Source organism: Anopheles bellator, chromosome 2, assembly GCF_943735745.2.
Source record: "Anopheles bellator chromosome 2, idAnoBellAS_SP24_06.2, whole genome shotgun sequence".
Classification (NCBI taxonomy): Eukaryota; Metazoa; Arthropoda; class Insecta; order Diptera; family Culicidae; genus Anopheles; species Anopheles bellator.
The window spans coordinates 72,460,505-72,481,240 of record NC_071286.1 but is presented as its reverse complement, the minus strand read 5'-3'; the positions used below and the strand labels follow the sequence as shown (position 1 = coordinate 72,481,240).

Sequence of the window (20,736 nt, the reverse complement as noted above, 5' to 3'; positions counted from 1 at the left end):
TGCGCAACCCTGCGCTAACCTAATAAAAGACTCCATTATTACACGTGCACGCCCCGTGCAGACCGAAGGAAATTAGTCGTTAACCGGGACCAGCGGCAGCGCCGCAAGAACCGAACCAAAGGATCGTCGTAGTCGAGGTCGAGAGGGAAGCAAAAAAAAGGACTGCACCATGAAGCCGCCTCGAAGCTACCGCCATCTCACATCGTCCCGGAACCGCGCATTCTCATTTGCTTATCCTTCCTTTGCGCGCCCGTTCCTGGTCCCCCGCGTAAATGATGAACAAAACCACGCCGGTGGCCGGGTGGCAAATAAGCCTAAAACCGAGCAGAGCAGCGATCGCACATACAGATAAAAGAGCAACGTATATGGGAGAGCCTGAGGACGCCGGGGGACGAACGGGACACAAAACATGGCCACAGAACCCTCTCCGGCAACGATGTCGGAACGCAGTCGGGCAGTCTTTTAATCATTCATGAAATCATAATCATAACGCCCGGTACTTGGGCGCTCCTTTTTTACTCCTCGTTCGCCCGGCTCGAGCTCTTCTGCGAAGTCAGTACCGCGCGGCGGAAAGCACTCCATTCTGATGGGAACCATCGACGAAAAAAAAAGCCGACGAACCGGATCACGGAACACAATTTTCACGCGCCCGCTCCTTTGTTATCCCGTTCGCGTGCTGCCGATGCTCTTACCAAAAGTCGTTGCCCACTCTTTGTCTCGTTTTTTTTATTTGCGACGGCCTTATCTTCAAACGCGATGGCAGGCGGTTCCGATGGGAGCAACTGGCAACTCCCGGTGGATGCATTTTTCTCCATCGAACACCGAAATTGCTCTGCCTTTACGCATGTTTTGCCATTTTCCACTCCCAATCCGCCTCCGTTCAGTTCGGTGTCATAATTTTGCCGCATGCCACCACGATTTCGCCATGGTGGTTCAGTGGCCGAATCTGCTCCGCTTTTCGGTACCCATTTGCGTATTCCGAAGGATCCGGTCGTTTTTCGGCTGGTACCACCATTTTCCTTCATGGCCCGGCCGGGCGGGTTCACCATTCTAATGCAGACTAATAAATCATTTTCCGTCCAACCCGGCCGACCCGTTCCCGTTTCTTTTCGCTGATCCCATTCAACCCGCTCAAGGAAGCGCGTGAAAAATCCGAGACACGGCCCCGTTGGCAATTCCGCTGGAAAAGGGGCGAACGAGAAAAAAAAACGGGAAACGTTTTTAGAAACGAGCGCTCGAGGCAATAGGCAACCGGCAACAAAAGGACGAGGAGGACGACAAGCGGCGGACGGGTTCGGCTTTCGGGTGGCTTCCGGTTCGCCTCCTTCCAACGGGATTTGGTGCCCGGGCCTTCAATGGCAAGCCACCAGAAAGCCTAATATCTCATCACCATTATCGTCATCAACGACAATTCGTTCGTCATAAGCGTGGCGTGGCACACGGGTGGAGGGCGGCCAATGTGACATTCACTCACTCAAAACGACGGCGGTGAAGGTTGGGAGATGACAAGGAAAACGTGTCACGTTTCGGAGGGCCATGGGCACGAGAATCGAAAATTGGTGATAGGTTCTTCAAACATTTCCTGTCTCTTGTGTAGTTTTTTTCAGGTAGTTTAACGAGACTATCGGCCGTATAGAGTTCCCGATATCAGGATTTATTTCAACTAATTACACTGAAGCTATATGACGACAACATCCATTTAGATACAAATCCTTCTAAAATGCATAGTTTTACGTAGAAAGATAGAATCTCTCACTTCTCATTCTCCCTAGGCTCGCAATGCGGATCATGATCCAAATGATCATGATGATTTGAATGGTCATACTCTCAATCCAAGATCCAATGCCGAACCTAATTATTCTAATTCTCAAGGCAATTTATACCCGTTTTCTTATGTTTAACACAGTTTATAATTTTGTAATTAATTAAAGAGCAATGTTTTAGTATTTACAACACTTCATCGTAATCACCGACGAGTCCGCTGCTGCGTAGCACTTCGAAGAGTTTCAGCTTAGCGATTGTTGACGTCACTCGGAACGCAATCCCATCCGGATGGTCCTCCACTTGCTCAATAAGTTCCGACGCCCCCGGAAAGACGAAACTACTGCCTACCGGATCCAGCATCTGGGCCACCCTCAGCATTCGGGCCAAAACCGTTCGAACGTGTTCCTCCACATTGGCCAATTCGTTTCGCGGTTCCACTTTCATCACGAGCCATTGCGACAACGACTCACAGCTCGGGTTAGTTAACACGCGAAGAATCATACGCTCAAGCATCTCGGCCTCCGACTGTGGCTCACGAAGCAGTACAGTTGAAGAACCCGGGCAGGAGTCACATTGATCTGCGTGTCTAATGAGCTGATCTGATGTACGAAAAAGAAAACTTCTCAGCCAGAATGTCAACGAAAAGCAGTGCTTATTACCGTCAATAACCTTTCTCCGTACGGCATGTCGCTTGCTTGTAGTACCGTCCGAAGTAATGATCGTGTACTCCAGGACATCTCCGACCCGCGCGACGACATTATCGTCCTGTAGCATAAACTTGCCGAAAACCGGCCGACTAGTGTTCCGACAGAGACCACACTCTAGGGCTTCCGTTTGACCACCGTAGTACTTCACGTACAGCTCCACACCAAAAACCGCCGTGTCCGGATTGTAGTGTGTCCACAGTCGAATGCCCTTCGGGAAGAGCACCTCCATTTGGACAGGACCCACCTGATGTGCATCGTGATCACCACCTTTGCCGAACCAGTTCACGCCCAGCACTCCTCGGGCAGCAAGATGAGCAGCACTTAAGAGTAGCACTCGCGAACTGAAATCCATTGCAACCACCAATCGTATTTGAGTTGTGGCCACCAGATCAGCAGTGACACTCTGTCTGCTCTATTTGCCTACCTCCGACCAACGTTAATACGTATGCTCTTATCGCAGCAACTACTTTACGCATGAGCGATAATGTTGGAAGCGGTGCACCCATTTCATGGACAGGGGCCGCCTTGTTTGTATAGTTACTTCGCCATTACGCTGACATTCGCTGATTAAGAGTTACAATAATTATTCACAGTTTGAGAGTGCAAAAGCTCAATTCAAAAGTCACGTTCTTGGCGCCAAACGGCCATCGCCATCTTAATTGAAAATTAAGACTGGGGATGAAAACGACAAATTAATCGAAATGATAGAACGTTTCGGGCAAATGTACTGTGCCTTTGGAGTGCCGGTAGCTACAACTGCTGGTGCCCGTATTCGCTGATAGTACATCTTGCTGCAGAAAGCAATTAAGCAAACAATAATTTATTTCACCAGCACAATTCATCTTCGAACGGGGCTCCACCTCGCAGCGAATGGCCGTCCGGGCAACGCGCAGTAGCTTAAAAATTCATTATCGCACCGGATTTCTCCTCATCGAAATGGAAAGCCGTCGCCGCGCGGATGCCGACCTGATAATGGCTCGACACGGGACTGCCACACAGCGGGATTCGCACCCACGATGCGGCCACCCGCTATTTTCGGACCCGGAATGATTGGTCGCGGGTGCGGAATTTAAAAGTAATTACGCCAGAAAAACTCTAGCCATTAAAATTATTTTAATGGCCGCATTTTTGCCGCGCGCGTGTTAAATCGAATTCCATTATTTCATTATGGGAAAATCCACCGTTCCAAAGTGGGACTTATATAGTTCGCAGCGCGATGCCCGGTGACTTCCGCCGATTTTAGACCGCCGACCGTTCGGTGGTCCACTGGTGTTAGAACTACTATTGAAATACCTTCAACCATGTCTTTCTGTTAGGCAGGCAAAAGACTGTTCGTAATTACTTCTTTCCTCCGAAGCCTGTGGGTCGCCTCCACACTGCGCCGTTAACTTTCTCGTCCCGCCTTAATGACGTGTTGCTTATTTAATATTCCATTTTCTTGTGCCCAGCCCTGTATCCTTTGAATATTGGAGGGCATGAAAGTATTTAGCAAACCGGAAGCAACATAGAAACGTAATAAGCTACCAGGTCGTCTGCATGCCGTGAATAAATGATAAACAATCTAACCTACGCTGCGTACTCTAATCGACCACGAAATAAAATCACATACCGTAGTTGGAAAAACCCGGAACTTCATTCAAATTTAAACTGAAACTCACCAGGGCCAAAGAGCAACAACCGCACAGATTAATGGAAAGCGAATGCAACTAGGACAAAGTCTACACGTGGTAAAGTTATTAGTTCACCGGTGAATACCTCACGGGGTTCGGGGCCGCGGGGCCGCTCCGTGTATTGCCCAGCTGCGGCCTAACAAAGAACCAAACACCGGTACATACCAGTCGAAACTTTTCAACATTTCGGGCATTGTTTGAATGGCGCCGGATTGTGGGCTGCGTTGCTTTGATGCTAGCGATTTCAAATGCCACGGAATTCAAAGGAAAAGATAGGAATTGATATGATGTCGAAAATCAGTAAAACAGATTTTCGATTGCTGGAAATCAGAATAATAAAATTCGATTCATTATTTCCTGCATTAAACCACGCATTTTGGTTAATCAGAAAATTGAAACACGGTGGTAAAATCAAACCCATTAAATCAGACCAAAACGCACAATTTGCTGCGTGCGATTCCCACGAGCTAGCGGTGTTTTGTGCTGCAGCAACATTCACGCAGTGCGTTAGTCGATGGGATTCGCGAGAACTGTCACTTCAAGGGGCAAATGTCAGCAGAGCCCAATAATAAAAAGAGCACGCTTTCTTGATTTGTTTTAGAAACACATTGGCCATTTAAGGAACCGAAATCTGCGGATAGTACGGGTATGTAGCCGCGCAGTGATCCTGTATCGCCGTGCATGCATGTAAGATTCGTTTTTTTGCAGCATGGCTTTCGAGTATGATCAGTTCTTTCACGAAGAAACGTTCGTCATTGATAACTTTGGCGAGATATGCGAAGACATAGTGCGAATCGCCGGTGCTAGTTCACAGTATTTCTACAAAGAGTTCGATGCGGATCATCGACATGATAGTCCACCACCGGGCAATTACACCGCTGCAAGTCGATGTTTCGAAAAAGAGGTTCCTTCGCTGTTTTCTGAAATGGAATACCTTACGGAGGTGTCGCCTGAAACCGAGATAAGTTTAACGTATCGAAAGCCGGTTCCGGTGTCAGTGAATCCGATCGAATTTTCCTACAAGCGGCACGATCAGTTATCGCTGGAACCGTTTAGCGAAAAGTATCTCGAATCACCCCAACCAGTGCCACCCCCCGATCGTGTGGCCGATGCTTCGTACGATGCCGGCAATATGGATGAAGATAGCTCACACGACGCGGCACAATCCGACGGTCTGGCTGTTCCGACAGAGTACAAACGTATCCTGAACAATTACATACAGAAAGGGCGCAAAAAGCTAGAAGCAAGCTCGTACTCGAAAATGAAAGCCACCTGTCTTGCTAAAGAAAAGATTAACGCACGTTCTACCTCGGTGATTGAAACCGTTGCCGTTACTATGGCAAACGATCTACCGGAAGGCCGTCCCCGAAGTAATACTGCCACTGCCGTACCAAACCCTCATTCTTTGCCAACGGGCCAATGCCAATCATTTATCCCAACCACTGCCACCAGTATCCATCAATCGATAGTAATTGAGCCATATTCTCAACTACCTCAAAGCCAGCCAAAACCTGCCAAGGCACGTGGTGCCAGTGTAAACAATCGGACTGCATCAAGTTCGCCAAAAACTACCAGAACGTATCGCTGCCAAGACTGTGGTGCCAGCTTTCCTTCGAGTGATCGGCTACGAAAACATACCTGCATCATCGATGAGCAGTACCAATGCCACATGTGCTTGCGTGAGTTTAAAAAGCGAAAAACTCTGGAACATCATATGAAATCTCATGACAAAGTATTTTCTACCGACGATGATCTGAGGAAATAGTTCTTCCTGGGCACATTTGTTAAGTTTCTCTTTACGAAACGCCAGTTCCGGTGTACGATCGAGAAGAGTGTTTCTTTGACGAAAACGTGTTCCTCTGTTGATTGTTTATTTTAAAATTTCAAAAGCACCTTGATTCAATAATAAAATATTTAACCCTGTCGTTACTGTCGTGCAGCATTGGCCAGTAGTATCACTTTAGGCATTCTGCAGCATAGCATCAAAGTCAACCACATCCAATCTGCCCCTCGCCAGCTCCAAAACCTTCAGCTTATCAACTATGGTTCTCATTTTAAACCCGACTCCATTCTGGGCCACGTACGTTGTAACAACACTGTCTACCACTGGTCTTAGATCTTCGATTTGCCACAGACGATATTTTACGAAATACTGTGCATCGCTCACCAGCTTCGTAGCGCCGCTCAAGGGAAAGAAGAGGTGTTCAGAGCCTTGCGATCCCACACATTGGTCTATCTCCCGTTCGAGTATTTCTTTCACTCTGGCAGCCTCTTCGTGATATCCTTCCTGATCTCTTATTAAACACTGAGAGAAGCAATGATAATTCCTGGGTCGATAAAACAGGTGATCTAAAGCAGGAGAAAATGAAGCAAATTATGCTTTTGAATCGGACCTATAGAATGACGGTAAAAGGGCAAACCTGTAACCAATATCCTTCGGTAGTTGCTGTGCGATACCGTCCGCTTGTGTAGGACCAAAAATCTGTATCGAATCGTATCGCCCGGTTCGATGAGCATCTCTTCGTCTTGTATGAGAAATTTCCCGTCCACGGTGTCCGTTACGTTGACCATTAGCTGACGATCCCAGATTGGTTCACGATGGCCGTGATTATGCTTCCCAACATACAGTTCTATTCCAAACATTTCAATCAACGGGCTGTCCCTTGTCCACACCATGATTCCGGACGGTTCACGAGCTTGTATGTTCACCATAAATTGCTTCATAAAGACCAAATAATCGGGCAGCGGATGCTCCTCCTCCTGGGTTGCACTCTCGGCTATCAACGCACCAAAAATAAATAAAATCAATGACCGCATCGTAACGACTGCTTTGAATCACTATTCAAACTGGACTGGCCAACATTCTCCTCTCGATTGCGGGAGAAAACTGCGCGTGTTATCAGCATATTCTATCAAAGAGCTGATAATGCTCACCAAGCTGATGAAACGATGTCTCTCGCACAGAAAACACATCATAAACAAATGGTGATGTATTAATTTATTACAAAATTTCAACGATTTAGTAATTTAAAACAAAAATGATTTTCCTTCGATTAAAAAATTATCAATAAAGTACGGGTTAGCATTGCAGCGTACTTGTGATGCATCAGTTTGAACCATAAATAACTAACAACCGCTACTCGACAGCACCGTTGAAGCATCGAACTGTACGTTATAAACACGCACCGTCCGTTCCGTTTTCCAACCGTTCCGTGCGGTTGATGGTGTGCGTGCACGCGGAGCGTGTTAAAAGTGACATTTTCGCACTTGAATCGAACTATTGCTAGAAAGGTTGTTCGGCTGGCTGTGCGTGAAAAGACGACTCAAAACGCATTTAATTGAAAACTGTGCACGATAAAAGGTACCCACGTCGCACCAGTGAAAGGCACGTGAACGCCAAAGAGAGTGCAGAATCGGCAAATTGCGTAAAGTAAGCGACCAACGGAGCCTCGCATCATCGTCTCACCAGGTTTTCACGGCTTGCTGTCATCGCCGATATCCAATACCCAGCAAAGGAGAGGAGAGTAAAACATGGCTGCCAGCACGAGCGGTGATAAAGCTGCGGATGATTCACTGTATCCCATCGCCGTTTTGATCGATGAGCTGAAGAATGAAGATATTCAGGTGAGTGTTTAAACCGTGTATGTGAAGATGGCCGTGTCAGCGGCGACATCCGCTTCCGTCTGGCGGCTGGCAACCGCCCAAAGAGCCCTCAGGCGGTTCACCGGGAAGCGTTCGCAGCACTTTCGGATCAAGGATCCGTCGCGTCCATGGGAATGTTATTGAACGGTGACGCAGCGTGAGTGGCAGAGGCTGGTCGCGTGTGTTATCTTTTGTCACCCCCGTGTTTATCGATCTGCCGCCGTGCGTCAAAGCCACACTTCTTACTTTTGTCCCTATTTTTAGCTGCGGCTGAACTCGATTAAGAAGCTATCGACCATTGCCCTAGCCCTGGGTGAGGAGCGCACCCGCAACGAACTGATCCCCTTCCTGACGGAGTCCATCTACGACGAGGATGAGGTCCTGCTGGCGTTGGCCGAACAGTTGGGCAACTTCATTCCCCTGGTCGGGGGCCCGGAGTTTGCGATGTATCTCATTCCGCCACTCGAATCGTTGGCCACGGTCGAGGAGACGGTCGTGCGCGAGAAAGCCGTCGAATCGCTGCGCACCGTTGCCGGCCAGCACAGTGCCCAGGATCTGGAAGTACACCTAGTACCGACGCTCCAGCGCTTAGTAACCGGCGATTGGTTCACCTCTCGTACGTCCGCTTGCGGCCTGTTCTCCGTCTGCTATCCACGTGTTTCGGCCGCCGTCAAAGCGGAACTTCGCAACAACTTCCGCACGCTGTGCCAGGACGAGACCCCCATGGTGCGAAGGGCGGCTGCCGGCAAGCTGGGCGAGTTTGCCAAGGTCGTCGAGGTTGAGTACCTCAAATCCGACCTGATCCCCATGTTCGTAACGATGGCCCAGGACGAGCAGGATTCGGTACGTCTGCTGGCGGTTGAGGCGTGCGTCAGCATTGCGCAATTGTTGCCCCAGGATGAAGTAGAAGTGGTAAGTGCAAAACATTTCTTTCGATTTAAAACCCGATCGATCACACAAGGGATTGTAATGCTTCTTGTTGCCAGAATGTTTATTCTTTTCCCCCCTGCGCCGTTACTTTGACGGGTTATCTCCGAACGAGGCGCGAATATCGAAGTCTTCGACCGCGGTTAGCTTGTCGTAGTCAATGATGTCGCCATCCTGGCGCGCGTGTTCCAGTATCTTAAGCTTCTGAATGATGCCCTTCACCTTGAACACTATCCCATCAGACGCGTCTTCCGCGGACAATACCGAGTCCGCAAATGGCTTCAGTGCTTCCTTCGCGTTGAGGTAATCCACGACGTATTGCTTAAGATCGGTAGTCGATCCGTTGACTCGATCGATCTGCAAGAACAGATAGTTGGACATGATCCCTGCGGCACACTTCTTCGACACGCGCTCGAGAACCCGTTCGAGCAAAGCGACCTCTGTCGAAGGGTCATTCATCACTTGACGGACTGTGTCCACCGGTTTTGGTGGTGTAACACTGGGTGGACACGAACACCGTCCCTTGGGTTTGATCATATAATCTGAAAAGGGGCATTCAGGTCACCGCACAGTGGTTCATGAGAATAGATTTGAGGTGTCTTACCCTCCACGATCAGCTTCCTTGGTTTGTGGCGTTGCGTAGTATCACCGTTGAAGGTAACGATCACATATTCCAGTATGTCGCCACTCTTAATGATGACATCATCGGTTTGCAGGAAGAACTTGCCGTGCTTAACCTCGGCTGTCGTCTGAGTGAAGCTACTTACGGGCTTCTTCCCGCGAACCGGATTGATGAACAGTTCCACGCCGAACGACTTCATGTCGGGCTTCTGGGCGGTCCACAAACGCAACCCTGCCGGATCGAGCACCTCGAAATCGACGCGGCAAACATCGTGACCCTTGTTTTTGTCGCTACGGAACCAATCCAAGAAGCCTGCCTCAGCAACACCGGCGACGATCGCGAAGTAAAGAAGCACCGTTGCTGTTGCTGCTGCCCTTGAACGTTTCATTCTTGCGGATCGATCGAAGACTTCGAAGACTTAATAACGACTAAATGATCCTTTCTGTGTGGCTCGTTTTGTTCCCTCGTTATCTCCTTTTAACCTGGGCCAGTGGTGCGCACGCTCGGAGGTTATCGTCTCAACAAACAGATCGCACCGGAGAACCCGCAGGATGAACTGAATGAATGCGATCGGGGAAACAGCGCGATCACATTCACTTTTACGCACTGAGCTGAGTGGCATGAATGAGATGTGGGAGATAGAGAGAGAGAGCGCGATGAACGAGTTCTTGCTTTGTTTAGGGAAATCCTGAATCGTTTTCCCACCGAATTGCGTGTGGTGATTGCTGGTGATTCGCTTCGCTTTGTGTGTGGATCCCACGTAACATCGGAGTTATGAATGTTGCATTTTTAATATTATGCACCATTTTTCGGTTCTTCGGGCCGAAGGCTGTTTCAAAAGAGGATGTAAAAAGAATGGCTGCCAATTAGTGTTCTCCGGAGCAAATGTTTCAAGGTCTAAATGCACCACACAGGTCACCGCTTTATAGTTTTAAAGAACTAATATCGATGTGTTGTTTTAATCAGCAATAACTTGCGTCATATATTACATTCACGCTTCACTTTACTCCATTGTGTTACAATTGGTGAGAAAATTCTACTCCATTGTCCAACGCAGCTTTTTTTTTATCGAAAAACCCACCTTAGTCAGCGCAGGAGTCCCATGAAAATCCCAGCTTTTTGTGTTATCGAGTCTCCGATCCCAAGATATGGAAAGATTGTAAATACTCATTTGCTTTTATTGTCCTTCTTTATAGAACGTGATGCCAACACTGCGACAGTGTGTGAACGACAACTCGTGGCGCGTACGGTACATGGTGGCCGAGAAGCTGACCGATTTGCAGAAGGCGGTCGGCCCGGAGATCACCAAAGTTGACCTCGTGTCGGCCTTCCAGTTTCTGCTGAAGGACAGTGAGGCCGAAGTCCGCGCCTCGGCCGCCACCAAGGTGACGGAATTTTGCCTGAATCTCGACAAGGCCGCCCAAGAGCAGATCATCATGTCGTCAATCCTGCCGTGCGTGAAGGAGCTAGTGGCCGACTCGAACCAGCACGTCAAGTCGGCTCTGGCCTCCGTCATCATGGGCCTGAGTCCGATCGTTGGCCGGAACAACACGATCGAGCATCTGCTGCCACTGTTCCTGGTGCAGCTGAAGGACGAGTGGCCCGAGGTGCGCCTCAACATCATCTCGACGCTCGAGTGCATCAACGATGTGATCGGTATTCAGCAACTGTCGCAATCGCTTCTGCCGGCCATCGTCGAACTAGCCGAGGACAGCAAGTGGCGCGTCCGGTTGGCCATTATCGAGTACATGCCACTGTTGGCCGGCCAGCTGGGTCAGGAGTTCTTCAATCAGAAGCTGCGCGATCTGTGCTTCAACTGGTTGAACGATCACGTGTACGCCATTCGCGAGGCCGCCACACTGAACATGAAGAAGATCGTGCAAACGTTTGGGACGCAGTGGGCCGAGACGAATATCATCAATCAGATTTTGGTCATGTACAAAAACAGCAACTATTTGCACCGTAAGTAAAGCGCAAAATTTGGGACAATCAGATGGGAGATAATTAACCTTGGATATGATGTTTTGCCTCCTCTCAGGAATGACTTGTCTGTTTTGCATTAATGCGCTGGCCGATGTGTGCGATGCCGATATTATCGAACGGCTTTTCCTGCCGACCATCAAAGTATTATCGATCGATCCGGTGGCGAACGTGCGGTTCAATGTGGCGAAAACGCTACAGAAACTGTCCCCATTCCTCGACCAGGCTGCCATCGACGAGCACGTAAAGCCGATCCTGGAAAAGCTTAACACCGACACGGACGTTGACGTAAAGTACTTTGCATCGGAAGCGATGGTTGGCATTGCTGGTAAGTGTGTTTGATCACAGGAGGCTCCAGCAGGCAGTGTTCGCTGAACGTTTTGTTTCTTTCTTTCCATTGGTCATCGCAGCAGCCTAAGTTCATGGTTCACGGGTGATCACTAGTACCAACAGCGCAGCGCTCCCGAGAGGTATCTCTGTTCAACAGGGAAGAATTGAAGGACATGGCAAGAGAAGGGGGCTTTATAACGGCAGCACGCAGAGCTCCAACAACATCAAACACGCTCAATCCCCCATTAGTTTATTCGGTTTTCGGTTGATCCAGCATGAGGCATTGCGCGTATTGTTTGATTTTCCGTTTAAGAAAATCGCCTACTTAGAGAAGCGTTCACCCATCTCGAAGAAACCTGGTGACGAAACCTGCTGCTTCTCAGTTGTGTCTTTAATTCGTAGAAGTTTGAAGTTTGAGTTTGCAGTGGCAAAAAATCATAAATCATATAATAAGAGTTCACACGGGAGACGAGGAAATCATATCTTGTGACCGATTAAATCTTGTTCTACGGACATTTTAGGTTCGATACAACATTGGAACCCCCCTTTTTATCCCCTTTACATTATTTGGGATTGTGTACCGTATGAGTAAATGATGAGAACAATGTAAATCCTTCATGGAAGCGTTTGTTAACCTTCGCATTTGCAAAGTCAAGCCTGTTTTACACAGACGAGAGGAATGAAATACACTAAACGAACGCGCATAAAAGGAGCAGAGATCACATAACACGTTACGAAAATAAAGGAATGGCCGCATCGCTCTTCGCTCTTTTGGGTTGTTCGTTCGGCGGAAGTCTGCTAACTTCTACAAAACTTTCTTCTTAGTACCGCCTAAGTTTAATCTATACCTAAACATAAATATAAATAAAATGTATTTCTGGAGATGAGTTCTGGCGCAGAAACGGAAATGTAACTTATCGTGTAAGGATAACACAAACACAGGAAATCATCAACACCTGCGAACACAAACTCACGCCGTCGTGTAGAGGGAGAAAAGAAGGAAATAAAGAAATAATAGAAATAAACGATACAAGTTAAATCTTTTCTGGCTGTCTGTTATCTTGACTCATGCCTTTGCGACAAGGAGTTAGGCTTAACCAAGCGTTAATCCGAAAAATCGTGCGCGTTAACGCCTAAGCGGCTCACCGGTCATCGGCTAGCCGGCGTCATCAAACATTCAACCACAACGTCCACCACTATCTTCGATATCATAACAGCATACTAAACGCAAAGTCAGCTGATTTGTCGTGTTTGTGAACATTTCTTGGTGGTAGAGTCAGGCTGTGCGTCTAATTTTAAATCATTTCATCTGTTTTTCCCTGCAACGATCGTTTCTCCGCCCGCATCGTGGGATCAAAGTTCGATCGTGCCGAATGATCGCTACCGAGCGACAGCAGCGCGAATTACACACTACGTTCAGTGTATCGCAATAGACCGCTTTCATGGACACACGGTGTTCACATTCTCCGCGATTGTTTATACCGTGTCTAAGTATTTGTCCAGCAAAGCGGCAAACTGATAACAAATGGTTCGTGGAGCTCACCCCTGGCCCCTGTGACTGTTAGGCGGATAGTAAAACAGTGCTCGCGTTTTTGGTACCAATTCCTCATGTTAGTCGAATTCCAACCAAAGAGACCGGCAGGTGTGCGCGAAGTGATCGTGGATCGAGAGACAGGAACAGGATCAGCATGAACAAATTGTTGGTGGTATTTTCCGGACTGGTGATAGCTGTCGGTGAGTGCATTTTTAGCTCTTTCTAGTTGAATTCTGTTTACGAAAGCGTGTTTTACATTACGGTTTATTGGTAAAGTTAAATTACTCAGTGGGTGACAAAGAATCAACGGTGTATGTTCCGCTCGTTCGTGAGCACGAGCCATTATCCTAATTTAATGTACTGTAATGAATCGTTCGTTTAAAATGGGCAATGAGACCCATTCGGTAATGATGGGCAGTAGATAATTCGGGCGTTTACTGCTGTTATCTTACGCTGTGGCGGTAATGATGTACGCATTTTAAAAACATTCGATTAAGATTATCACATTTAGACGGATTATTGAAACAAAACGGTAAAAACGAGAATGGTTTACCAAAAACATTAGACTTACAAATTCTTTTATCATTATTTTTCCCAGTTGTATGTAAAATTCAACAAACAGTTTCGAAAAACCGCTTAAATTCGCCTCACGTGCCGGTTTCCCAAAAAGCCGGTTCTGCGGTGTAGCGATCGATCGTGGCGATCGGCGTGTTAGTCGTTCGTGGAACTTCAAACTGATCGCACGTTCTGGTGTACGTTACCTCGTTTGTTTCCTTTTGGTGGGTGGGCCGCGATCACCAAATTTGCATAGTTATTCGCTACATTTTGTCATTGAGAAGTGTTGAAGATCGCGTGTGTGCGAGAGTTTGTTGCCTTTAGAATTCGCAAGAAGATGCTCACGTGGCACAGCGGCAAAAGCTTAGCCGCTTGCCGATGACGATGCAGTTTGCTTTCGCTGTTACCCTCGTCGGTGATTAAGATGGATTCGTGATCGAAGCATCACGATGGACAGCATTTTGAGACGCGGGCCAATATTGACCGTGAATGTGAGAAACAAACTCGTCTTGCGTCGTTCGTTGAGCCGCGTGGCCGGGGTGTGATTGTGTGCGCGTCCCTGTTTAACATGCGTCAGCAAACACTGCCGTTGTTGACCGAACCGAAACATTGTTGACGATTTGGGCAAAGGATTGGCATTAGTTCACACAATTATTTAAAATTTCAAATTTTATTTATTGACTCATCACGGCGGCGAGTGACTCGTCGAAATCGTCGAGTTTACAGTGCTTTAATTGATTTATCCGATGTTATTGATTTACTGTCTGCGACGGTCGATCAACAGTTGTTTTTTTTTTCATTCAAATCCACTGAAGCGCCGTGCGCCAAAGTGCAAATAACCGGAATGAATTGGAATGCCCTTCGTAGTTCTTAATCGTTGCGCAATTCCTTACCTATTTGAACTTTAACCAGCCGACACCGCCTTATTAAACTTTTGCCTATATTCAAGCACCCGTTCGTGTTGCTCGTGGTGGCCAAATACCACAAACCTGCGTCCTTGTGTTTTTGAGTGTTACAAAATGAGCACTCGTTAGAAGCGACCACCCCTTTTTCCGATGGAACAGGCAACTGGTTCTTGCTAACCCCTCCGAGTGCACCGAGACATGCACCGATCGGAGCGCTCAAAACCCACAGCCGGCCACGCCAAAACCGACGGCGAATGAAGTTGTGGCTCATAAACGAAAAGAAATAATTCATCAATCCGCGCCACGATACTTATGAGCAATCGCGATCGGCTCCTTCAGCAAACGGAATGTACCGCTCAACGTTGACCAAATTGTCTTCGCTCTGCACCGACCGGTTTTAAGGCTGCGCCTTTACACTTGGAGTTGGCCAACCCGTTTGACCGTGGTAGCCGGGCACCGTGGAAGCTTCTGTTTGGCGTGGAAAATAAGCCATCCTTCGGCGAGGCGTGTTCGGCTGGCAAAAACTTCGAAAGTGGTTTTCCCGCCTCACAGTTTTCGCGACCCCTCGGTCGAGCCGCAAGTACTGGAGGCCACCGGTTGAACTGCTGTACTAATGGCCTGGGGTTCAAATCGAAAAGGATCGGAAAGAGCCTAGGAATGTCATCTAACGCGACGCGACGGCAGCTATTCTTTGGTTTGGTTTTGTCGGCTCGTCAACGAAGACTAATGGCAACAGGTGGTCGGCATCGGAAGGACTCATTAGGAGACTAGACTCATTGGTGGTGTCTCAACTTGTCTTGTGTTGCTCACGCCGCATTAGGAAGTGCAAAGTCGTTAATTAAAAGAGTGGATTTCCATTTCTCAGCAAACGGGCCCATTTCCTCGTTTGAATGTTTAATTCATTCAATCTCGACTCCGTTGCGCACAGTCTGAGAATTAAAAATTCTATTTCTCCTCTGTACTTCCTGTTGGTTCACTCAAAAGTCGGTAGTGCTCGGGCGGGAAAATGTCACCGTAGTGTAACGGTATAAAGTCGGCTGGCCATAAATTCGCAATCCATGTACAATTTTGAAATAAGCTTACCGCTCCAAAGCAAGAGGTACGGCAAGGTCACCATGCATGCAAAGTGGTGGTGGCGTTTCTCTATCTCTCTCTCTGCACGATGATGGCAGGCGAGCTTTTCCTGATTGCCACCTGCCCACAATCTGATGAACGATGGTCTTGCCGTGGTCATAAATCGAAACCAATTGCATGACTCGTCTTTCAGCTTCGAACGACGAACAGCCAGCAAGCTCATTTGCTCAGCCACAGGTTGATCTGCCGTGGAGCCATCAAGTGTGACCGTTTAGTCACATCGAGTCGGTTAACTACCATCGAGTATCGCCTTCCTGCTTCATGCTGCGAAAAAGAGCAAGCACAGGTTGCTGCAGTTTATTGCATTTGTAGCAACACCCAACATCGATCCCCCGTGGGGTTACCATTCGTCACAACGGAGCCGCCATTCCAACGGCGAAGGTTAGCCGGATCTTAATTTAATCTTCACTTACTCACTCACTACAATATTCCTATTTTAACGGCGTTCCGAAAAAATAGTAGCAAGTAGTGGCACGCGAGGTCTTCATGCTCAACATCATCGCCGTCTACTAAATGTATCTGAAAGCAACATCAAAGCTACCTGTGCCGTGTGCTGCGTCTGTGAGAAAAAACGGAGAACGCCTCAAGGGTTTCCAGTTTTTCTCCACCAAGCGCCAACTCTTTCCGCGGCCCCGACGCGGGAGCTCGGATTGCTCGGCCACAGTCGTCGGGTAGCGTTTGAAGTGAACGGGTGGGCAGAGTGCCGCGAAAACAGATCCACGGTTCTTTCTTGCTTTGCGCCACTTGCTACAATTCGCCGTCGGATCGGATTACGCAAGCGTGGAGTGTGCAGTGAACTGGAGCTGGACCGTTGCCGTTGCCCCCACGATTGAAGGCCGGGTGATTACTGAAATTGAAGCATAAAGGGCGCAAAAGGGCGCAAAAGGGCCGGTCCCTAGGGGTCTGTGTATGTGAGTGTGTGCGTTCTGATTGAAGGGTTCGAGGCCACGAGGCCGGGAGAACCCGTTGCATATCGGAGCTAAAAATATCGCGACGCTAAAGTGTACTTCCGCGCACGCCACGGTTGTGGCTTACATATTCTCGCCAATCTGTTCACAGAGCGGTGGTCGGTTGTTATTTGTACAGCTCGCGCACTGGTACAGCATTCGGCTGTGCAAACAATCGACGATAAGACCTTAAAATGTGCAGTTTACTTACGCAGCTGCTGGTTCGTTTCGTAGTTTGAACATTTTAGTGAAGTGAAACTCTCGCCTTTGGTGATTTTATTCCTTTCTTAACACGCGCAGCTTCAAACCCCCTGGGATCAGCTAGACCATGAAAAGTTTAAAAAATCCAAGTAAGTCGTGATTTCTCTTGCCACAGTGTTTCAGTTGCTCCGTTGCTCCGTTGCGTATCGTATAAATAACAAAGTGACCATAAAACAATCCTAACTCGTCGAGCGGAAATTTTGTCTCGTCCGCCGGTGCTTCCCGGTCATCTTCCGGTGTCTTAACGAACTTTCCTAGTTGTGACCAGTTTTTCTTACTTTCTCTTTCGCGGACGGCACACCGGTTCAGGTTAATGGAATGACGAAAACTTCCATCCACACTTTGGCATCGAGACACATCGTGTCGTGGTCCGACATGAATTGGTTCCGCAAAGATTAGCCATGCCGTCCGAAACCGGTTCCGAGCGACCGCGTTTACAGTAACATTTTAGCATAAACTTGAACTTGGCGAAGTGACGTGTTGGTCAAAAACGGTGGACGCCACAGAATAGCTTGTTTGAGCCATTCCCACGCTTCCGAAGGCTATGGACACCGGAACCATAATTATGACCGAAACAAAAAATACAAACATCTTTTAGAGAGACTCATCCGAGCGGAGTGATTAGATGACCGTAGGGTCACGAAGCCTGCTGGTGTCTTCTCAGCGTGTATATTATGTTATCACATCAACAACCGGCCGATAAGCGGAACAGCGGCCCTGGAGACTGATAAAAGTCAGTCATGGACTCGGTGCTACGCTTCAATCGCCGTCATCGCATTACGACTCTTCCGCGTATCGCGGTCAGCTTCACACCCTATATCGTGACCATTTCTAGTAGCTCGACCAGCGATTAACTTCATGCTAATCGATCGCAAGCCACAATCAAGCCGTCGCTCCGCAACATTGATCAATCTCCATACGGAGATTAGTTCGATTATAGTGATTAGTTCGGATGATGATTGGTTGTTGACGACAAAAGCACTGCTGTGCTGTGACCAACCAGCCGAGGTTGTTCAGCTTCCAGTCCTTTTCTCAGAAGCAAGATAACAGTGTTCTCAAAGATCTTGTTTTCTTGACTCTCGTTTGATCAACTTCGGGAGCACACGTCGATATGTCAGGGACCACCAATCAAGTTCAATCAATTCGTCGCGCAGTACGTTTATTAACGCCATTTTGCTGATTTCTTTTCCCATTCTGATAGGAGTATGGGTCGGAATGAAGCCCGTCCGGGCACATCTGGATACGGCCAAATTCATGTTCTTCTTCGGGTGAGCCACTGACCACTATTTCTGGCTGGTTCGCAAAACGTACTCTAACTTTTCAACTCATCTCTCGATGCAGGCCAAAATTCGAGGATCACGAAACGTTCGGCCTGGACAAGGCGGAAGACATCGTGCAGCACAGCCGGTTCGATAAGGGCAAGAAAACGGTCATGTACTTCCACGGCTACATCGAATCGCCGGAGGTGGAAAGTGTCCACGTGATTGCCGATGCGTACCTGAAGCGGGGCGACCAAAACATCATTATTCTCGACTGGGCCTCGCTCGCAGATGGCAACTATTTGCTCGAGGCGGTCCCCAACTGCAAGAAGGTTAGTGGCGACACCGTTCGATGCCGATACCCGATAATCCCCCCCGCAAGTGTATTAATCCAATACTTGCCCATTACAACGCACAGCTAGGAAGCTATCTCGGAGCGGTAGTGCTGAGGATGGCCGCCGCTGGACTGGATGTAAACAAGCTGCACCTCGTCGGTCACTCACTCGGCGGTCAGCTGGCCGGATACATTGGGCGCACTGTGATAACGCAATCCGATAAGAAGCTCAAGCTGGACAGGTAGTAATCCGGTGGCGCCCGTCGCACGGGAAACTTTCTGTTCACTAATCGTGATCCCCTCCTCGTAGAATTTCGGCACTGGATCCCGCGTTCCCACCGTTCTACCCGGGCATACTGGCCACGGCCCTCAGCTCCAAGGACGCCAACTTTGTCGATGTCATTCACACCGACGCCTGGCTCTACGGTGCCCCGGTCAGCACGGGGACGGCCGACTTTTGGCCCAACAATGGCAAAACACTGCAACCGGGGTGCCCCAAGCGGAACTACAAACTGCTAACGGACAACGGTATGTCGGGTGGACCAGCCTTCCAGAACAGAAGCGCCAGGTTCATGCCAAGGACTAGTTTTGTGCATTTGTGAACGCTGCTTGATTTGTTTTTTGTTTTGTCCTTTTTTTGTTTCGTATTTTGTTGTGTTATGTACCTCCGCTTGAATGACCCATCCTGCACGGTCCCCCCGGTTCCAACCCACATCCAGCCTTCCGGCAGAACTCATCCGAAGGTCCTCTTTTTCTTAACACATTAGTAGAAAATTTTATTTTTTTCTAGAATTGGCATATTGGTTTTACATGTTGTGCTCGTTTGATACTAACCGTCCGGTTTTACCGTTCGTTTGTGATTCAGATCTCTGCAGTCACCGACGATCCTGGTGGTTTTGGGCGGAGAGCGTGGCCGAAAGCAACGTCCCTTCGTTCCACTCGGTTCGGTGTAAGTCGTGGGATGACTTTAAGGACGGCAAGGTGGACCGTGCGGCCCCGATAGTGCACATGGGAATCGATTGTAGCTACGAGTAAGTACTGCGCGACCTGTATTTTGCCGAGCCCCGAGCCATTGTAATTCCTTTTGTTTTTTCCCTGTCCAGGGCCAAGGGCGATTATTATCTGCAGACCAACGGCGCTCCACCGTACTCGAAAGGTGTGACGGGCTCGAAGTACGAATAACGATGGCGGTGCTGTTGTAGATTAAGTGTGAAAGTTACCCGTGTACAAAATGGATTTAGTAAAACGTATCGGCACCCATTTCATAGTACCTTTGCCACCAAAAATTGTCATCCTTGTCCTTTTTATTGTAGAAGTGAATTGGAAAGAAAACGAAGCACTACTCCAAAAAGTGGATTTGTATTGGATTTTTACATAAATAATATGTTTTTAAAACGATCTGGTAAGTTTTGAAACTCTCCCGATCATGAGTAGTCGAATTGCATACCTCTAGGCGCACCAGCCCCGTTTATGTCACAATCGCAAACGTTGCGTTCAAATGATCAAATCTTTTGCCGCTTTTCACGATCGATCGTCTGGTTCCCGAGCGCTTCCGAGATCGATCTCCTGCTGCGACAGATTACATCATTGTTGACACAAATACCGCTCCGTGGTTCTGCCCTACAAAATTGGCCATCACCAACAATCGCCAGCGAATGCATAACACCATCTAGCGAATGACAAGACGCAATCGATTCCCGGAACGCACGCTTCTCCCTGAACGAGGATAGTAGGAGCTTTTCCTTTTTCTTGCCCCAGAAAAACCGCCTACCACCCCAAGGGACGGCGGTGCATCGGGCGCGTCCCACAGGAGAATCTGGACGATCCGGTTTTCTCGCCACTCGCGCGTCCCGTCGCGGACAGAAACGGGATAAAAACAGACTCCATTTCCAACACACAAAGCGTGGTTTCACAGGTGGTGTGACCCCGGTGACCGGTTTCGCACTCGATCGGGTTTGGAAGAAGGCTTCTGTCGGGGACCACTTTGTGTTGCAACACTCGGTGCTGGTTGTTGGACAAACATGCCGTTCGTATGCCGCGATCTGCCAGAAATCCGTGTCGGAAGTGTGGCGTGATAATTGCGATCAAGGAAGCTCGTCCCCCCGATAGTGAAACGGTACATCAAACAGTCTCTCTCCCAACGCTCATCCGGTCCGGCCCCCGGA

At 48.5% G+C, this 20,736-nt stretch overlaps 6 protein-coding genes across 8 annotated transcripts; 3 read left to right on the top strand and 3 right to left on the bottom strand.

Moving 5' to 3' along the window:
* Positions 1-1,643: 1,643 nt before the first annotated feature.
* LOC131208354 (uncharacterized) lies at positions 1,644-2,952 on the bottom strand. 2 transcript variants are annotated; one of them, XM_058201071.1, is made up of 3 exons: positions 2,896-2,952; positions 2,424-2,812; positions 1,644-2,363 (listed from the first exon to the last, which is right to left on the bottom strand). In XM_058201071.1, the coding sequence occupies exons 2-3, from the start codon at positions 2,698-2,700 to the stop codon at positions 1,948-1,950; spliced, it is 693 nt and encodes a 230-aa protein (XP_058057054.1). In that variant the 5' UTR covers positions 2,701-2,812; positions 2,896-2,952; the 3' UTR covers positions 1,644-1,947. The 2 variants fall into 2 exon arrangements, with proteins under 2 accessions (XP_058057054.1, XP_058057053.1); XM_058201070.1 differs by having other exon boundaries at positions 2,424-2,901.
* A 1,769-nt stretch (positions 2,953-4,721) lies between these two features.
* On the top strand, positions 4,722-6,060 carry LOC131208347 (uncharacterized). Its single transcript, XM_058201062.1, has 2 exons — positions 4,722-4,787; positions 4,850-6,060. Exon 2 carries the CDS (start codon positions 4,851-4,853, stop codon positions 5,904-5,906), a length of 1,056 nt encoding a protein of 351 aa, XP_058057045.1. The 5' UTR covers positions 4,722-4,787; position 4,850; the 3' UTR covers positions 5,907-6,060.
* Positions 5,996-7,003, bottom strand: LOC131208355 (uncharacterized). Its single transcript, XM_058201073.1, has 2 exons — positions 6,562-7,003; positions 5,996-6,490 (listed from the first exon to the last, which is right to left on the bottom strand). Exons 1-2 carry the CDS (start codon positions 6,956-6,958, stop codon positions 6,102-6,104), a joined length of 786 nt encoding a protein of 261 aa, XP_058057056.1. The 5' UTR covers positions 6,959-7,003; the 3' UTR covers positions 5,996-6,101.
* A 412-nt stretch (positions 7,004-7,415) lies between these two features.
* On the top strand, positions 7,416-12,639 carry LOC131208336 (serine/threonine-protein phosphatase PP2A 65 kDa regulatory subunit). Its single transcript, XM_058201049.1, has 5 exons — positions 7,416-7,765; positions 8,048-8,695; positions 10,529-11,294; positions 11,371-11,640; positions 11,723-12,639. Exons 1-5 carry the CDS (start codon positions 7,673-7,675, stop codon positions 11,728-11,730), a joined length of 1,785 nt encoding a protein of 594 aa, XP_058057032.1. The 5' UTR covers positions 7,416-7,672; the 3' UTR covers positions 11,731-12,639.
* Positions 8,761-9,831, bottom strand: LOC131208353 (uncharacterized). The gene is made up of 2 exons (XM_058201069.1): positions 9,315-9,831; positions 8,761-9,252 (listed from the first exon to the last, which is right to left on the bottom strand). Exons 1-2 carry the CDS (start codon positions 9,718-9,720, stop codon positions 8,798-8,800), a joined length of 861 nt encoding a protein of 286 aa, XP_058057052.1. The 5' UTR covers positions 9,721-9,831; the 3' UTR covers positions 8,761-8,797.
* Positions 12,640-13,072: 433 nt separating the features above from the next.
* On the top strand, positions 13,073-19,847 carry LOC131208348 (phospholipase A1 VesT1.02). 2 transcript variants are annotated; one of them, XM_058201063.1, is made up of 8 exons: positions 13,073-13,376; positions 18,180-18,246; positions 18,320-18,569; positions 18,656-18,813; positions 18,882-19,099; positions 19,291-19,314; positions 19,437-19,602; positions 19,675-19,847. In XM_058201063.1, exons 1-8 carry the CDS (start codon positions 13,331-13,333, stop codon positions 19,751-19,753), a joined length of 1,008 nt encoding a protein of 335 aa, XP_058057046.1. In that variant the 5' UTR covers positions 13,073-13,330; the 3' UTR covers positions 19,754-19,847. The 2 variants fall into 2 exon arrangements, with proteins under 2 accessions (XP_058057046.1, XP_058057047.1); XM_058201064.1 differs by lacking the exon at positions 19,291-19,314.
* Positions 19,848-20,736: the final 889 nt, after the last annotated feature.

What these genes read in the sequence shown, in the direction of transcription:
- LOC131208355 (XM_058201073.1), bottom strand. Translation starts at nt 6,958, where the DNA reads ATGCGGTCATTGATTTTATTTATTTTTGGTGCGTTGATAGCCGAGAGT. An exon ending in CCGAAGGATATTGGTTACAG is followed by an intron (nt 6,491 to 6,561) that starts GTTTGCCCTTTT and finishes CTCCTGCTTTAG; the next exon opens with ATCACCTGTTTTATCGACCC.
- LOC131208348 (XM_058201063.1), top strand. Translation starts at nt 13,331, where the DNA reads ATGAACAAATTGTTGGTGGTATTTTCCGGACTGGTGATAGCTGTCG. An exon ending in CCGGCAGAACTCATCCGAAG is followed by an intron (nt 19,315 to 19,436) that starts GTCCTCTTTTTC and finishes TTTGTGATTCAG; the next exon opens with ATCTCTGCAGTCACCGACGA. An exon ending in GGAATCGATTGTAGCTACGA is followed by an intron (nt 19,603 to 19,674) that starts GTAAGTACTGCG and finishes TTCCCTGTCCAG; the next exon opens with GGCCAAGGGCGATTATTATC.
- LOC131208353 (XM_058201069.1), bottom strand. Translation starts at nt 9,720, where the DNA reads ATGAAACGTTCAAGGGCAGCAGCAACAGCAACGGTGCTTCTTTACTTC. An exon ending in AAGGAAGCTGATCGTGGAGG is followed by an intron (nt 9,253 to 9,314) that starts GTAAGACACCTC and finishes GCCCCTTTTCAG; the next exon opens with ATTATATGATCAAACCCAAG.
- LOC131208354 (XM_058201070.1), bottom strand. Translation starts at nt 2,823, where the DNA reads ATGGATTTCAGTTCGCGAGTGCTACTCTTAAGTGCTGCTCATCTTGCT. An exon ending in ACGGAGAAAGGTTATTGACG is followed by an intron (nt 2,364 to 2,423) that starts GTAATAAGCACT and finishes TTCGTACATCAG; the next exon opens with ATCAGCTCATTAGACACGCA.
- LOC131208347 (XM_058201062.1), top strand. Translation starts at nt 4,851, where the DNA reads ATGGCTTTCGAGTATGATCAGTTCTTTCACGAAGAAACGTTCGTCATT.
- LOC131208336 (XM_058201049.1), top strand. Translation starts at nt 7,673, where the DNA reads ATGGCTGCCAGCACGAGCGGTGATAAAGCTGCGGATGATTCACTGTAT. An exon ending in TGAAGAATGAAGATATTCAG is followed by an intron (nt 7,766 to 8,047) that starts GTGAGTGTTTAA and finishes CCCTATTTTTAG; the next exon opens with CTGCGGCTGAACTCGATTAA. An exon ending in CCCAGGATGAAGTAGAAGTG is followed by an intron (nt 8,696 to 10,528) that starts GTAAGTGCAAAA and finishes CCTTCTTTATAG; the next exon opens with AACGTGATGCCAACACTGCG.